At 56.6% G+C, this 17,765-nt stretch overlaps 1 protein-coding gene across 4 annotated transcripts in view; it reads left to right on the forward strand.

Moving 5' to 3' along the window:
* LOC140205049 (CD82 antigen-like) overlaps nucleotides 1-17,765 on the forward strand; it is a 143,778-nt gene that overhangs the window by 109,330 nt on the left and 16,683 nt on the right. For all 4 annotated transcript variants that reach the window (XM_072272157.1, XM_072272159.1, XM_072272160.1 and 1 more), the window contains 5 exons: nucleotides 3,086-3,158; nucleotides 3,953-4,077; nucleotides 4,654-4,728; nucleotides 9,616-9,723; nucleotides 10,408-10,563. In XM_072272157.1, the coding sequence (XP_072128258.1) occupies nucleotides 3,086-3,158; nucleotides 3,953-4,077; nucleotides 4,654-4,728; nucleotides 9,616-9,723; nucleotides 10,408-10,563 (537 nt within the window). The remainder of the gene's footprint in view (nucleotides 1-3,085; nucleotides 3,159-3,952; nucleotides 4,078-4,653; nucleotides 4,729-9,615; nucleotides 9,724-10,407; nucleotides 10,564-17,765) is intronic.

Below are 17,765 nucleotides of genomic sequence, written 5' to 3' on the forward strand. Positions count from 1 at the left end.
GTAGAGCAGGTACAGGAGTCTGGACAGGGGACAGTCAGTTGTAGAGCAGGTACAGGAGTCTGGACAGGGGACAGTCAGTTGTAGAGCAGGTACAGGAGTCTGGACGGGACAGTCAGTTGTAGAGCAGGTGCTGGGGTCTGGACAGGGGACAGTCAGTTGTAGAGCAGGTACAGGAGTCTGGACAGGGGACAGTCAGTTGTAGAGCAGGTGCTGGGGTCTGGACTGAGGACAGTCAGTTGTAGAGCAGGTGCTGGGGTCTGGACAGGGGACAGTCAGTTGTAGAGCAGGTACAGGAGTCTGGACAGGGGACAGTCAGTTGTAGAGCAGGTACAGGAGTCTGGACAGAGGACAGTCGGTTGTCTTCCACTGCATGGTTGACTGTTTTGAGACTTAGGATGTTTCGTCACTTGTTGGGTGTGATTTTGTGGTGCACTCAAACCAAAACTGTGCTGGAGGGTGCCTAGTTTACGGGAGCATGAGTGATTGGGCTAATGTAGTGATGAGATCATCTCTGGTTAGGATCCTCAGGTGGGATGGGAGGAAGGGTAGATCCAGTTTGTATCAGCACTTTTCTGGTGATCAAACGGCCTACGCACCCGAAACATGTACTGACAATTCCCCCTCCCTCCCCTCTTCCCCCCTCCTCAGGGGGAGGAGACAGCTCACCCAGCCATGAGCCATGGCTATGGAATCGAATCTTGGGATGGACTACCTAATCCTCCACACACAGACCCAAACCCCTACCTATCCCCTCCCCTGCCCTCCCCTCCTCCTGTGTCTGCTGCTCATGTCTTGCTTATGCTCCTCTGAGCTGCCGTTCCAACAATCAAAGGCCAGTCCTTGCAAAGTGTGTCAGATGTCGAAGGAACTGCACTGCCCAACTCTTCCGCTTCCCACAAACCACAGCCACTTCCTGAGAACTCTCAGTCCAAACTCTGTTTCCTCGCCACACTGCCCCCCCGTCCCCCAAGCCCAAGCTTTTGAGAAACCTCTGCTCCTCACTGGATCACAGGAATCAGGGGGGTCCTGGAGGGACGTCGGGAAATAACGTCTCCATCAGGCAGCAATATATTCTGCTGCCGACAAAGAGAGGGACTCCTCGAGGCAGTGGGAAACTCAGCTGTATTCTGACCCACCGAGAGTCCCAACCACAGCTTCTGTCAGCTGCTGTACTCAATACGCTGACTGTCAGAACCTGCTCTGTCACCTTGGCTGACAGGATAGGCAAGAAGTGAAACCACCCAGAACTGTTTCTCCAGACACCTTTACAGTGAAATATCTGACCTTATCAGGCTTTTGACTGGGCTTTACAGACAAACCTAGATCAGCTGGGAAAGTGGGCCAAGGGACTGCAAATGCAGTTTAATTCAGAGAAGTGTTAGGTGTTGCATTTTGGGAAGTCAAGTCAGAGGTAGGCTGTTCACAGTGAACGGTTGGGTCCTGAGGAGAGTTTGTAGAACAGAGGGACCTAAATGTACATTGCTCCCTGAAAGTGGCACCACAAGTAGAGTTGTATAAGAAGGCTTTCATCAGTTGGGGAACTGAGAATAGAGCGGGGATATTTTGTAGCAGTTGTTGGTGAGAGGTGAGGCCGCCTTTTGAATATTGTTTTCAGCTTTGGAAAGATGCCATTGAGCTGGAAAGACCTGACGAAGGGTCTCGGCCTGAAACGTCGACTGCACCTCTTCCTAGAGAGGCTGCCTGGCCTGCTGCATTCACCAGCAACTTTGATGTGTGTTGCTTGAATTTCCAGCATCTGCAGAATTCCTGTTGTTTGAGCTGGAAAGAGTGTAGTGGAGATTAACTAGGGTGTTGCCGGACTGGGTTATTGGGAAAGGCTGGGCGGGTTCAGACCGTTTTCAGTGGAGTGGAGGAGAATGATGGATGGGTGTACGGCACAATCATAGACATGAATAGATAAAATACGTCTAGCCCTTTACCCGGAACTGGAGAATGAAGAACTAGAAGGCACAGGTTTAAGGTGAGGGGGGACAGATTTAATAGGAACCTGAGGGGCAACTTTTACACCCAGAGGATGATCCATTAATGGAACGAGGAGCCAGAGGAAGTGGTACACTACAACATGTAAAAGGTACTTTGACAGGTAGATGGTTACGAGAGGTTTTGAGGTATATGGGCTAAGTACAGGCAAATAGAACTGGGTTAGATGGACAATTTGGTGTGGTATGTACCAGCTGGATTGAAGGCCCTGTTGTATAATGCTGTTGAGTCCCTGGAATTCCACATATTTCCCAGGGAACCCTGGCCCATCAGAAGGAAGTGCCTCTTGCAGCTGCATCTCAGCACCATTGCAGACACCTGGAGACAATCTGAAACGGTGGCTGTGGGGTCACTCAGAGCACTGGGGAGGGCTGTATCCCATCTCCTCCTCCTTCAGTCCCAGCTAGTCCCATCATTGAGGCCAGATCCCGGGACAGCCCATAGACAGTGAGTGGAGGATCCCGTTATTGGTGACACAGGCGGTGAAAGCTCTCCTACAACACACTCATTCAGCTGGAGAAGCTCTGCAGGTCAGGCAGCATCCATGGAGGGCAAGAAACACGTATGCTTTGGGCTGAGACCCTGGAAACGAAGGGAGCCAGAAAGAAGCCAGAATAAGATTCTTGGGGTGTCTTCTCAGCCTTAACATCATGACACTGGAGTCTCCTCTCTCATAAGATCGGAGCTTCCCTGGAGTAATGGAAACATCAACGCCCTCTGTGGAAGAAAGGCCAAACAAGGGTCCACACATTATCACATCTCCAAATTTCCACCATCTGGAATTTATTGATTTTCACCATGGGCAAGACTGTTGTTAATATCCAATAGTTTTAACCTCCCCACTTCTCCAGATCGATACAGGGACCCCTCACACACACATCACAGAGACAAAGGAACCCTCATACCTTCCACAGACATAGAGGGACCCCTGTAAACTCCTTGTCTACCTTTCTCAAGGGTCAGACCATGGCTCCAACCTCTGACTCACTCTGCCTTTGGGGACATGTTTGCTAACAGCTTGGCCTTCATACAGTGTCGGGCCCCAGCGTGAGCCAGCTAACAGCGTTGTCACTTGTTTGGACAGATTCTGGGCGCAGTGATCCTGGGCTTTGGATTGTGGATCCTCCTCGACAACACCAGCTTCATCGCTGTCCTGCGTGAGTATCTGTGCATCAGCCTCCCAGTCCCATAGGGAGCAGGTCTTGGGGTAGTGGTGGTTGGGGGATTCGTGGCAAGGCTGGACAGTATTGTCCTCATGTGCAATATGAAAGGATTTGGGATGGAGAGGGTTTGTCAGTGAAGGGAAGTCTGATTTCACTGAAATGGACCGTCACCATTTCTCGATGTGGGTGTGTTGTGTCAAAGACAATGGCACTTGGAGGGGATTCAGGCACTTTGGAGGTGTTAGAGTGGGTCTAGTTGGGGGAGCAGGATTCAGATGGAAGTGGGGAGAGTAGAGTGGTAGAAAGATAGAGTGAGGTTCACTGGGTAGGCATATTGTGGTGAGTTGGGGAGGAGCGATGGAGGGGGAGGAGGGATGAGGTGTATCATGGGGGGAGGGGTGGATGTATTATGGGGGAGGGGTGAGGTGTATCATGGGGGGTGGGGTGTATCCTGGGATGGAGGATGGGTGGATTGTGGGGTAGGCATTGGGTGTATCATGGAGGAGGGGTAGGGTAGATCATGGAGGAGGGGTGGGGTAGATCATGGGGCAGGAGGAGAGGTATGTTGGTGGAGACATTGGGACCCCTGACGGACATTGTGAGTGGTGGGTGGGTGGGGGTTGGCAGAGACTTGGCTTAGGGCAGGAGTGACAGACATGAAGATGGGTGGGGTGAGGTATGAGGCCACTCACTCCCTTGGGCCAGAGGTCAGGGGGCAAGCCGTGGCCTACTCCTTGCCCCCAGCAACAGAGAGCCTGCAGCTAAAGAGCCTCCATTTCTCTGGGCAGAGTCGTCGTTGTCGGCACTGAGGGTCGGATCCTACATCCTCCTGGGAGTCGGCTCAGTCACCATGCTGATGGGCTTCCTCGGATGCCTGGGAGCAGTCAACGAGGTCAAGTGCCTCCTGGGGCTGGTGAGTGCCACTGGGGTGCGGGGTCTGGACTGTTCCCTTCCACACGACGTCTCTTTAAAGGGCGGGGGTTGTCCTGGAGAGCCGGATTAAACCGGTACTGCTGAAGCAGATATACCAGGATCAATGGATCAATGGCCTGATCTTCTTCCCTCAGTGGTTCAGGAGGCAGGAGACACGGACACCTGTGGGTCTGGGGGTGGGGGAAGTGGGAGTGTGTCTGACTGTCTGACTGTGGTGGCGTGCTTACTGTGTAGGATGGAAAGTACAGGGTCCTCCCATTGGGATCTCTGTGTTTGTCCTCCCATGTATGACTTGCCCACCCCCTCCTCACTGCAGACCCAGCTCCTGGCACCTCACTGGCCAAAGGCACCGACCCTTTTCCGTACGGAATCATTCCACTCTTGGGAAGGCGGTGTGAAGGAGACGAAAGTCCCTCTGTGGTGCGTGTTTCACTGGCTGGGAGATGGTCGCGAAGCTCCGGGTCCGTCACAAGAGGAACACCTCCCTTCTACCGGACCCTGACAGCAACGTGACGCCACTTCCCCAGGGCTCAGGGCTGCTTCTCTTGTTTTGCAGTATTTCACGTGCTTGCTGCTGATCCTGATCGCCCAGGTCACAGCCGGAGTCCTGATCTACCTCCAGAGAGACGCGGTGAGTCGCTTCAGAGGTGTGAACTCAGCAACCCAGGGCTGGGGGCACGACACCACGTGGATGGGAAGCTGGGCTGGACCGATAGTGTGTGCACAAGTGTGTGTGTGTGTGTAGGTGTGAGAATGGTATGTGTGTGTGTGTGTGTGTGTGTAGGTGTGAGAATGGTATGTGTGTGTGTGTGTGCATTGGTAGATGTGTGTGTGTGTGTGTGTGTGTGTGTGTGTGTGAGAGAGAGAGAGAGAGAGAGGAGGGGTTGGTCATCAGCCAGCACTCGAATGGTGTGCTCCCAAGCTCAGTTCCAGACGAGAACCAGCCTCACCCATGGTGTGACCCATGGTGTGACCTGGGCAGACATGGTGTGACCCTGGTGTGACCTGGGCAGACATGGTGTGACCCATGGTGTGACCTGGGCAGACATGGTGTGACCCATGATGTGACCCATGGTGTGACCTGGGCAGACATGATGTGACCCATGGTGTGACCTGGGCAGACATGGTGTGACCCATGATGTGACCCATGGTGTGACCTGGGCAGACATGGTGTGACCCTGGTGTGACCTGGGCAGACATGGTGTGACCCATGATGTGACCCATGGTGTGACCTGGGCAGACATGGTGTGGCCCATGGTGTGACCTGGGCAGACATCCCACAGATTGTTAATGACCAGTCCAGCTGCTGGAGGGGTTGGGAGGCTGGAAGCAAGCTAACAGGGCCCTCGGGATGATCATGCCCTCACACTCACCCTCACCCTCACTTTGTCCCCTCGCCCTCAAACTGCTCTTCCCGCACTTCCAACTCTCTGTGAACGTGGTCCGACCCACAGGCAACACGTGATGGCACAGCGGTGTTGTGGAAAGTTAGTGACAGGGTCAGTGCTCCAGGCCGCTGAACTACCACTGCAGAGGGGTGGTTCAAATCCCACCTCCCCATCTGTGCAGCTGAAATTCCGTTAATAATCTGCAATGAGGAAAGGATTAGTCAGTGGTAACCATGTCATGCAAACCTGCCAAATTGTTATACAGAGCCTTCTGGCTTCGGGGACGAAATCTCCCAACTGCTCCAAAGGGGCTGACTGAAATATCCTGTAAAAAGTCACAACAGGTGCAGTTCGGAAGAGACGAGAAGTGCTGATCAAAAACCCACAGACCCCAGAAACCTGAAGCAAGAACCGGAAACACTCAGCAGGTCTGACAGTGTCCATGACCCTTCATCAGGAACTGCTCTGAACAGGAAACATTAACGGGCTCCCTCTCCAGCAGAGGCTGCCTGATCCACTGATCGATTCTGACATTTGTGTTTTCATTAGCGATAAGCTCTGCCCTAGGCCAGTCCAGCTCAATCCCAAAAACCAAACAATTCTTATTCACATCCATCATCTTCACCTCGGATACGTGGACTGAACCTTGCAGAATGACCTGGAATTGTTTAATTTTCTGAAGCTGGGGCCCATGAGCCTGCAGAAGCTGGGCTGGGAGCTGTGTGGGAGACGGGCCAGCAGCTTGGATGCCTTCCCTGGGAGCAGGAGCTGGAGCCAAGGCTGCATTCTAAGCAGACCTGGTCTCAGGCAGTTCACTGGAACAGATCCGTGTGTTTCCAACAGCTTTTTCCCATCTGTTCAACTTGAACAAGATCCCAGTGTGAGGAATGCAGGCCCTATCTTCCTGTGTACTGTTATGTCTCCTGCTCTACAGCAGGATGTTTTATGTAGGGCTTCAGTGTCCCCGAGTTCATCTGTAGTGAATAGTGTTGGCACCATTCTCTGTGTGTTTCCATCCTTTCAGCGATGGGAGGTGGGGGGGGGGCGCAGGATTGGCTGGAAGAACGGGCATCTCCCTTTCTGCCGGTTGGCACCTCTCTGGGAACGCAGGCGGGTGGGTGGCCGGGGTTAGTCTGGAGGTTTGGGGAGGCAGGCTACCCTCTGTGTTTCCACTGCTCACCCCTCCGTCCTCGTCCCACTAGCCGGAGTTATCCTTTTGGGTGAAACAGAGAGGGAGACTGTGACCCATCTATTCATTACTCTCCCTTCCCAGCCCAACTCCTCCCTCCTCAGCATCTCCTCTTCCTCCACCCAGCTCACTACACTGAAGCCCCTCCTCCTCCTCTGCTGTCTTCCTTCCAGATGTCCCCCAGGTTCTGTGCCCTCCCCTCTTTCCTCCCTCTCCTGCCCTCCTCTCATCCTTCCTTATCTCCCTCCTCCTACACAGTTTTGTCATCCCTGTTCTCTTCTTGACCCTCTTTCCCCTCCCTCCATCTTTCTCTTTTGTCCCCTCCCTCCCCTTCTCTCCTACCCTCCTCCGTTCCCCTTACCCCTCCTCATTTCCCCTTCCCTGTCGTCTTCCCCATCACTCATTTCCCCTCCTATCTTCCCCATCCCTCATCAACCCTCCTCTCTTCCCCATCCCTCATCATCCCTTCTCTCTTTCCCATCCCTCATTACTCCTTCCCTCTTCCCCATCCTTCATCACCCCTTTTTGTTTCCCCATCCCTCATCACCCCTTCTCTCATCACCCTTCCTTCTTCCCCATCCCTCATCACCCCTTCCCTCATCACCCTTCCCTCAACACCCCTTCCCTCATCACCTTTCCCTCTTCCCCTTCCCTCATCACCCTTCCCTCTTCCCCATCCCTCAACACCCCTTCCCTCATCACCCTTCCCTCTTTCCCATCCCTCATCACCCCTTCCCTCATCACCCTTCCCTCTTCCCCTTCCCTCTTCCCCATCCCTCATCACCCCTTCCCTCATCACCCTTCCCTCTTCCCCTTCCCTCATCACCCTTCCCTCTTCCCCTTCCCTCATCACCCTTCCCTCTTCCCCATCCCTCATCACCCCTTCCCTCATCACCCTTCCCTCTTCCCCTTCCCTCATCACCCTTCCCTCTTCCCCATCCCTCATCACCCCCTCCCTCTTCCCCATCCATCACCACCCTTCCCTTTTTCCCATTCCTCATCACCCCTTTTTGCTTCCACATCCATCACCACCCCTCCTCTCTTCCCCATCCCTCATCACCCCTTCCCTCTTCCCCATCCCTCATCACCCCTTCCCTCTTCCCCATAACTCATCACCCCTTCCCTCTTTCCCATCCCTCATCACCCTTCCCTCTTCCCCATCCCTCATCACCCCATTTCCCTTCCCTCACCCTTCTTTCCTACCCACCCCTTTCTCCCCACTTCCTTCCTTCCCCTTCCCCCTCCTCTCTTCCTCTTCCCTCCTCACCCCTTTTCCTTCACACCATCCTCCCTTTCTTCCCCTTCTCCCTCCTCCCAGTTCTCCCCTTCTCCTTTCCCGCTCCTCTTCCTTCCTGCCTCCTTCTCCTTCCTCCCTGGCTTCCTTCTTTCTTCCTCCCCCTTCTCCCCATTTTCCCTCACCCCCCTTTCCCCCTCCTGCTCCTCTCGGAGGCTGTCCTTCTATCTCATCTCCTTCTCCTCCCCATGCTCCTCCTACTGACTCACATTTCTCCTGTCTCCTGCTCCCAGCTCAGATCCAGTGGGACAAATGGCCTCGATTTGTGCTGAACAAATCCCAGAGGCCCTTCAGCTGACAAAGTCTAAGATTTGTACCTCCCTGTACTAGTCCATTTTACCTGCATTTAGAGAGTCACCTGGTATCAATATTGGTCCAAATACTTTGTGAGAGTCCCTCCTTCACCCCTCCTCAGACAGTGTCCCAACCACCCCACTGACCAACAGTCAACTTCCTCCTCCTCCTCCTCTTAAACCTCTTGTTCGAGGTGAGGAGGTTGCTCACTATCTGTCCTCACTATGTAGCGCACCTGTGGCCGGTCTCCCCCTGGCTGCCTTCTCTCTAGGCCAGGCTTCTGTTTACATTATATGTCAATGATTTGGTTGATGGAATTGATGGCTTTGTGGCCAAGTTCGTGGAAGATACAAAGATGGATGGAGGGGCAGGTAGCTTGAGGAAGCAGAGAGGTCACAGAAGGACTCAGACACATTAGGAGAATGGGCAAAATGGCAGATGAAATATAGTGTAGGAAATGCACTTTGGGAGAAGGAATAAAACCATAGACTATTTTCTAAATGAGGAGAAAATTCAAAAATCCAAGATGCAATGGGGCGTGGGAGTCCTTGTACGGGATTCATTTGCAATGTCAGCATTCATTTCATGAGGACTAGAATATAAAAGCAAGGTTGTAATGCTGAGGCTTCATCAGGCAGTGGTGAGGCCTCACTTGGATACTGTGAGCAATTATGGGCCCCTTATTTAAGAAAGGATGTGCTGACGTTGGAGAGGGTTCAGAGGTCGTTCATGAGAATGATTCCAGGATTGAAAGGCTTGTCATCTGAGGAGAGTTTGACGTCTCTGGACCTTTACTTTCCAGAGTTTAGAAGAACGAGAAGGGATCTCATTGAAACCTCAAATGTTGAAAGGTCTTGATAGAGTGGATGTGAAGAGGATGTATCCGTTGGCAGGAGAATCTAGGACCAGAGGGTGCAGCCCTCTGAGAGACGTCCAATTTAAACAGGCAGTTGTGGAGGCCAGGCCTCTGGGTGCCTTTATGGTAGAGGTTCTTGATAAGTCAGGGTGTGAAAGGAGAAGGCAGGACAATGGGGCTGAGAGGGAAAGGATCAGCTGTGATGAAATGGCAGAACAGACTCGATGGGCCAAATTGCCTAATTCTGCTCCTGTGTCCTTCTGGTCTTCTGTCAAATCCCACTGCCTCTCCCCTCTGCTCCCATTCTAAGTTGGAGGCAGTGGAAGTGAATGTTGATACTTGTTTGTGGTCCTGACAGAACATATTACCGCAGAGGAAGAGGTCTGGGCTTTGTGTCCATCTCACTGGACACCTTACCTCTTTCACACGAGCAGTCATGTTAATCGTCTCACAGGGAGCTCGTGCTGAAACCTCATCATTTTTGCCTTTCTTCCCAGCTCAAGGCAGAAATTGCCGATGTTATTCATCGGATGATTGTGAACTACAACCCACAGGACATCCAGGATAGAAGCTTTGGGGCCACCTGGGATTACATCCAGAGGGAGGTGAGTGCAGGCCGGGACTGAAGTGGTCCAGGTGACACAGTTACATCCGATGTGGTCTAACACTGGGGAAGGCATGTATGTGTACCTCTGCTGGCCTGAGCTGTGCAAGGAGCCAGACGAATGAAGGCAATTGGGAGAAAGAGAATGCTGGAGCCACGAGAGCCACAAGCCCAGCTTACCCAGAGCAGGTGAGTACTGGAGCGGGGACTGGAGGTGGGCATCCACAAACCTGGACAGAGACCACAGACACAGGAGAGTCTGCAGATGCTGGAGATCCAGAGCAACACACACAAAGCACTGGAGGGACTCAGCAAGTCAGGCAGCAATGAGCAATTCTGGCTTCTGTCTGTTCATTTCCCTCCATGGGTACTGCTCGACCTTCTGAGCATTTCGTGTGTGTTGCTTGGGACATAGAGCAGACGATGAGAAGACAGAAGAAACATTAATCCCACTCTATGCAAGTCAGTTCTGCTTGTGAAGCAGTTAATTGTGCTGGCAGGTTAATTTTTAATCCTTTCCTCACATCTTATTAAATTAACTCCTCTGATTTATAATCTCTGCCTGCCTGGTTACTGTAAACCTTCCTCCCCTCCCCCAGGGGGTGGGTGTTTAACTCTTCCCTCCCTGGGGGACGGGGTGAGGATAGCTGAGATTTCACACTCACGGGTCTTTCTCGTCCCCTAGCTCCAGTGCTGTGGCTGGATGGGGCACTCCAATTGGACGGAGAACCTGGTGATAAAGAACAGCTCGATGTTGCTTTACCCCTGCTCCTGTCATCGGAAGGCGAACGACACCATGCCTGAGATGGGTTTCTGCGAGGGAGTAGATCCCTATGAGAAGGTGAGTGAGACGCTCTTCGCTCTGGTCCTCCCTGCTCACTCGGGGAGGGTCTCACACCCTCGGTAACCCGGGAGCCTGACCCAGTGCGCAGTGTATCGCGGCCCCTCACCCTATCCTGAGGATGGAGACCGTGCAGGCATTGGGACGGTGGGGAGGAGGGAGTGCTGGCCACTTGCGAGATGACAGGGCCCATGGTGGAGTCCAGGAAAACCAGCCACACATCTCCCTGTGGCTCAGAGTAGAAGGAGCACAGAGTCATCTCTCAGCCCTCCACCCTCCAACGCCTCCTTCCTCCATCCCAACCCTCCCCCACACCCCCCATCACTCCATGTCCCTAAACCCTCACGAGCCCAGGGACTGCCAGAACTCTCATTGCACCCTCATCCCTCTTCCACACTGACTCTCCATCACTCTCAGCCCTCAACCCTTCACCTTCCATCACGATCCACCCTCCCCAGCCCAAAGCATAAAACCTCTCTCCACCCTCAACCCTCCTTCACACACCCACCACTGGTGACCACCCTGCCTCTCTGTCTGAGCCTGGCCTGCACCGTCCCTGCCCCCATGTGGTCAACTGTTTGCAGGAGACTTCAATAATCACAATGCACGCCCTATAGGGAACTGTTCCCCCCCCCCCTTCCCAATCAGGGTTGCCCCCACCCCAGGCTTTCTGGTGGACGTAGTTGCCCGGGACCCTCTGCCCCAGTTCATTCCCCCTCTCTGCACCTCCCCCACACAAATGGCAGATACCACAGCACGGAGCCACTGCAGATCCTGGTCTTCTGACCCAACACTGGCATTCTGGATTACCCCTCTGCCCCCACCCACTTCCTAGAACTAGAACCCACCCCCCCAGAGTCTCCCCAGACATAGCCTTCTGGGGAGTGGGGGGATTTGGTTTTCCGGAACTACATAGGGGTGGGGGTGAGATGGGGAAGGACAGGGGTTGGGATGGGGAAGGACAGGGGTTGGGATGGGAAGGACGGGATGGGGAAGGACAGGGAGTGGGGAAGGACAGGGATTGGGATGGGGATGGACAGAGATGGGGAAGGACAGGGATTGTGATGGGCATGGACAGGGGGTGGGATGAGGAAGGACAGGGGATGGGGATGGACAGGGGATGGGATGAGGAAGGACAGGGAGTGGGATGGGGAAGGACAGGGGGTGGGGAAAGACAGGGGATGGGATAGGGATGGGCAGGGGGTGGGATAGGGAAGGATAGGGGGTGGGATGGGGAAGGACAGGGGGTGGGATAGGGAAGGACAGGGAGTGGGATGGGGAAGGACAGGGGGTGGGGAAAGACAGGGAATGGGATAGGGATGGGCAGGGGGTGGGATAGGGAAGGATAGGGGGTGGGATGGGGAAGGACAGGGGGTGGGATAGGGAAGGACGGGATGGGATGGGGATGGACAGGGGATGGGGAAGGACAGGGGGTGGGATAGGGAAGGACAGGGGATGGGATAGAGAAGGACAGGGGATGGGAAGGGAATGGACAGGGAGTGGGATGGGGAAGGACAGGGGGTGGGATGGGGAAGGACAAGGATTGGGATGGGAAGGACGGGATGGGGAAGGACAGGGAGTGGGGAAGGACAGGGATTGGGATGGGGATGGACAGAGATGGGGAAGGACAGGGATTGTGATGGACATGGACAGGGGGTGGGATAAGGAAGGACAGGGGATGGGGATGGATGGGGGATGGGATGAGGAAGGACGGAGATGTGGATGGACAGGGGGTGGGATAGGGAAGGACAGGGAGTGGGATGGGGAAGGACAGGGGGTGGGGAAAGACAGGGGATGGGATAGGGATGGGCAGGGAGTGGGATGGGGAAGGACAGGGGGTGGGATAGGGAAGAACGGGATGGGATGGGGATGGACAGGGGATGGGGAAGGACAGGGGGTGGAATAGGGAAGGACGGGGGTGGGATAGGGAAGGACGGGGTGGGATGGGGAAGGACAGGGGGCGGGGAAGGACAGGGGGTGGGATAGGGAAGGACAGGGGATGGGATAGAGAAGGACAGGGGATGGGAAGGAAATGGACAGGGAGTGGGATGGGGAAGGACAGGGGGTGGGATGGGGATGGACAGGGGGTGGGGAAAGACAGGGGATGGGATAGGGATGGGCAGGGAGTGGGATGGGGAAGGACAGGGGGTGGGATAGGGAAGAACGGGATGGGATGGGGATGGACAGGGGATGGGGAAGGACAGGGGGTGGAATAGGGAAGGACGGGGGTGGGATAGGGAAGGACGGGGTGGGATGGGGAAGGACAGGGGGCGGGGAAGGACAGGGGGTGGGATAGGGAAGGACAGGGGATGGGATAGAGAAGGACAGGGGATGGGAAGGAAATGGACAGGGAGTGGGATGGGGAAGGACAGGGGGTGGGATGGGGATGGACAGGGGGTGGGATGAGGAAGGACAGGCGGTGGGATGGGGAAGGACAGGGAGTGGGATGGGGATGGACAGGGAGTGGGATGGGGAAGGACAGGGGGTGGGATGAGGAAGGACAGGGGGTGGGATGTGGAAGGACAGGGGTTGGGATGGGGAAGGACAAGGATTGGGATGGGAAGGACATGGGATGGGGAAGGACAGGGAGTGGGGAAGGACAGGGATTGGAATGGGGATGGACAGGGATGGGGAAGGACAGGGGGTGGGATAGGGAAGGACAGGGGGTGGGATGGGGAAGGACAGGGGGTGGGATAGGGAAGGGCAGGGGGTGGGATGGGGAAGGACAGGGCATGGGATAGGGAAGGACAGGGGATGGGAAGGGGATGGACAGGGAGTGGGATGGGGAAGGACGGGGGGTGGGATGGGGAAGGACAGGGATTGTGATGGGGATGGACGGGGGTGGGATGAGGAAGGACGGAGATAGGGATGGACAGAGAGTGGGATAGGGAAGGACAGAGAGTGGGATGGGGAAGGACAGGGGGTGGAGAAAGACAGGGGATGGGATGGGGAAGGACAGGGAGTGGGATGGGGAAGGACAGGGGGTGGGATGGGGAAGGACAAGGATTGGGATGGGGATGGACAGAGATGGGGAAGGACAGGGATTGTGATGGGCATGGACAGGGGGTGGGATGAGGAAGGACGGGGATGGGGATGGACAGGGGATGGGATGAGGAAGGACGGAGATGTGGATGGACAGGGGGTGGGATAGGGAAGGACAGGGAGTGGGATGGGGAAGGACAGGGGGTGGGGAAAGACAGGGGATGGGATAGGGATGGGCAGGGAGTGGGATGGGGAAGGACAGGGGGTGGGATAGGGAAGGACAGGGGGTGGGATAGGGAACGACAGGGCATGGGATAGGGAAGGAGAGGGGATGGGAAGGGGATGGACAGGGAGTGGGATGGGGAAGGACAGGGGGTGGGATGGGGAAGGACAAGGATTGGGATGGGAAGGACGGGATGGGGAAGGACAGGGAGTGGGGAAGGACAGGGATTGGGATGGGGATGGACAGAGATGGAGAAGGACAGGGATTGTGATGGACATGGACAGGGGGTGGGATAAGGAAGGACAGGGGATGGGGATGGATGGGGGATGGGATGAGGAAGGACGGAGATGTGGATGGACAGGGGGTGGGATAGGGAAGGACAGGGAGTGGGATGGGGAAGGACAGGGGGTGGGGAAAGACAGGGGATGGGATAGGGATGGGCAGGGAGTGGGATGGGGAAGGACAGGGGGTGGGATAGGGAAGAACGGGATGGGATGGGGATGGACAGGGGATGGGGAAGGACAGGGGGTGGAATAGGGAAGGACGGGGGTGGGATAGGGAAGGACGGGGTGGGATGGGGAAGGACAGGGGGCGGGGAAGGACAGGGGGTGGGATAGGGAAGGACAGGGGATGGGATAGAGAAGGACAGGGGATGGGAAGGAAATGGACAGGGAGTGGGATGGGGAAGGACAGGGGGTGGGATGGGGATGGACAGGGGGTGGGGAAAGACAGGGGATGGGATAGGGATGGGCAGGGAGTGGGATGGGGAATGACAGGGGGTGGGATAGGGAAGAACGGGATGGGATGGGGATGGACAGGGGATGGGGAAGGACAGGGGGTGGAATAGGGAAGGACGGGGGTGGGATAGGGAAGGACGGGGTGGGATGGGGAAGGACAGGGGGTGGGATAGGGAAGGACAGGGGATGGGATAGAGAAGGACAGGGGATGGGAAGGAAATGGACAGGGAGTGGGATGGGGAAGGACAGGGGGTGGGATGGGGATGGACAGGGGGTGGGATGAGGAAGGACAGGCGGTGGGATGGGGAAGGACAGGGAGTGGGATGGGGATGGACAGGGAGTGGGATGGGGAAGGACAGGGGGTGGGATGAGGAAGGACAGGGGGTGGGATGTGGAAGGACAGGGGTTGGGATGGGGAAGGACAAGGATTGGGATGGGAAGGACATGGGATGGGGAAGGACAGGGAGTGGGGAAGGACAGGGATTGGAATGGGGATGGACAGGGATGGGGAAGGACAGGGGGTGGGATAGGGAAGGACAGGGGGTGGGATGGGGAAGGACAGGGGGTGGGATAGGGAAGGGCAGGGGGTGGGATGGGGAAGGACAGGGCATGGGATAGGGAAGGACAGGGGATGGGAAGGGGATGGACAGGGAGTGGGATGGGGAAGGACAGGGGGTGGGATGGGGAAGGACAGGGATTGTGATGGGGATGGACGGGGGTGGGATGAGGAAGGACGGAGATAGGGATGGACAGAGAGTGGGATAGGGAAGGACAGAGAGTGGGATGGGGAAGGACAGGGGGTGGAGAAAGACAGGGGATGGGATGGGGAAGGACAGGGAGTGGGATGGGGAAGGACAGGGGGTGGGATGGGGAAGGACAAGGATTGGGATGGGAAGGACGGGATGGGGAAGGACAGGGAGTAGGGAAGGACAGGGATTGGGATGGGGATGGACAGAGATGGGGAAGGACAGGGATTGTGATGGGCATGGACAGGGGGTGGGATGAGGAAGGACGGGGATGGGGATGGACAGGGGATGGGATGAGGAAGGACGGAGATGTGGATGGACAGGGGGTGGGATAGGGAAGGACAGGGAGTGGGATGGGGAAGGACAGGGGATGGGGAAGGACAGGGGGTGGGATGGGGAAGGACAGGGATTGTGATGGGGATGGACAGGGGGTGGGATGAGGAAGGACAGGGGATGGGGAAGGACAGGGGGTGGGATGGGGAAGGACAGGGATTGTGATGGAGATGGACAGGGGATGGGATGAGGAAGGACAGGGGATGGGGAAGGACAGGGGGTGGGATGGGGAAGGACAGGGATTGTGATGGGGATGGACAGGGGGTGGGATGAGGAAGGACAGGGGATGGGGAAGGACAGGGGGTGGGATGGGGAAGGACAGGGATTGTGATGGAGATGGACAGGGGATGGGATGAGGAAGGGCGGAGATGGGAATGGACAGAGGGTGAGATAGGGAAGGACAGGGAGTGGGATGGGGAAGGACAGGGGGTGGGATGCGGGAGGACGGGATGGGATGGGGATGGACAGGGGATGGGGATGGACAGGGAGTGGGATGGGGAAGGACAGGGGGTGGGATGCGGGAGGACGGGATGGGATGGGGATGGACGGGATGGGGATGGACAGGTGGTGGGATAGGGAAGGACAGGGGGTGGGATGGGGATGGACAGGGATGGGGAAGGACAGGGATTGTGATGGGGAAGGACAGGGGGTGGGGATGGACAGGGGATGGAATGAGGAAGGACGGGGATGGGGATGGACAGGGGATGGGATGGGGAAGGTCGGGGGGTGGGATGAGGAAGGACAGGGGGTGGGATGTGGAAGGACAGGGACTGGGATGGGGAAGGACGGGGTGGGATGAGGAAGGACAGGGGCTGGGATGTGGAAGCACAGGGATTGTGATGGGGAAGGACAGGGATTGTGATGGGGAGGGACAGGGATTGTGATGGGGAAAGACAGGGAGTGGGATGGGGAAGGACAGGGGGTGGGATGAGGAAGGACAGGGGGTGAGATGTGGAAGGACAGCGATTGGGATGGGAAAAGACAGGGAGTGGGATGGGGAAGGACAGTGGGTGAGGAAGGACAGGGGGTGGGATGTGGAAGGACAGGGATTGGGGTGGGGAAGGACAGGGACTGGGATAGGGAAGGACAGGGGGTGGGATGGGGAAGGACGGGGTGGGATGAGGAGGGACAGAGGATGGGATGGGGAAGGACAGGGGGTGGGGAAGGACAGGGTGTGGGATGGGGAAGGACAGGGGGTGGGATGAGGAAGGACGGGGATGGGATGGGAATGGACAAGGAGTGGGATGGGGAAGGACAGGGGGTGGGATGGGGAAGGACAGGGGTGGAATGAGGAAGGACAGGGGGTGAGATGTGGAAGGACAGGGATTGGGATGGGGAAGGGCAGGGAGTGGGATGGGGAAGGACAGCGGGTGGGGAAGGACAGGGTGTGGGATGGGGAAGGACAGGGGGTGGGGAAGGACAGGGAGTGGGATGGGGAAGGACAGGGAGTGGGATGGGGAAGGACAGGGGGTGGGATGAGGAAGGACAGAGGATAGGATGGGGAAGGACAGGGGGTGGGGAAGGACAGGGGGTGGGGAAATACAGGGAGTGGGATGGGGAAGGACTGAGGATGGAATGGGGAAGGACAGGGGGTGGGATGGGGAAGGACAGGGGGTGAGGAAGGACAGGGGGTGGGGAAGTACAGGGGGTGGGATGTGGAAGGACAGGGATTGGGGTGGGGAAGGACAGGGAGTGGGATAGGGAAGGACAGGGGGTGGGATGGGGAAGGACGGGGTGGGATGAGGAAGGACAGGGGGTGGGATGGGGAAGGACAGCGGGTGGGGAAGGACAGAGGATGGGATGGGGAAGGACAGTGGGTGGGGAAGGACGGTGTGGGATGGGATGGGGAAGGACAGGGGGTGGGGGGTCGGGAAGTACAGGGAGTGGGATGGGGAAGGGCAGAGGATGGGATGGGGAAGGACGGGGGTGGGGAAGGACAGCGGGTGGGGAAGGACAGGGGGTGGGGAAGGACAGGGAGTGGGATAGGGAAGGACAGGGAGTGGGATAGGGAAGGACAGGTGGTGGGATGAGGAAGGACAGAGGATGGGATGGGGAAGGACAGGGGGTGGGGAAGGACAGGGTGTGGGATGGGGAAGGACAGGGGGTGGGGAAATACAGGGAGTGGGATGGGGAAGGACAGAGGATAGGATGGGGAAGGACAGGGGTGGGATGGAGAAGGAG

The sequence above is a fragment of the Mobula birostris genome, chromosome 11 (assembly GCF_030028105.1).
Source record: "Mobula birostris isolate sMobBir1 chromosome 11, sMobBir1.hap1, whole genome shotgun sequence".
NCBI lineage: Eukaryota > Metazoa > Chordata > Chondrichthyes > Myliobatiformes > Myliobatidae > Mobula > Mobula birostris.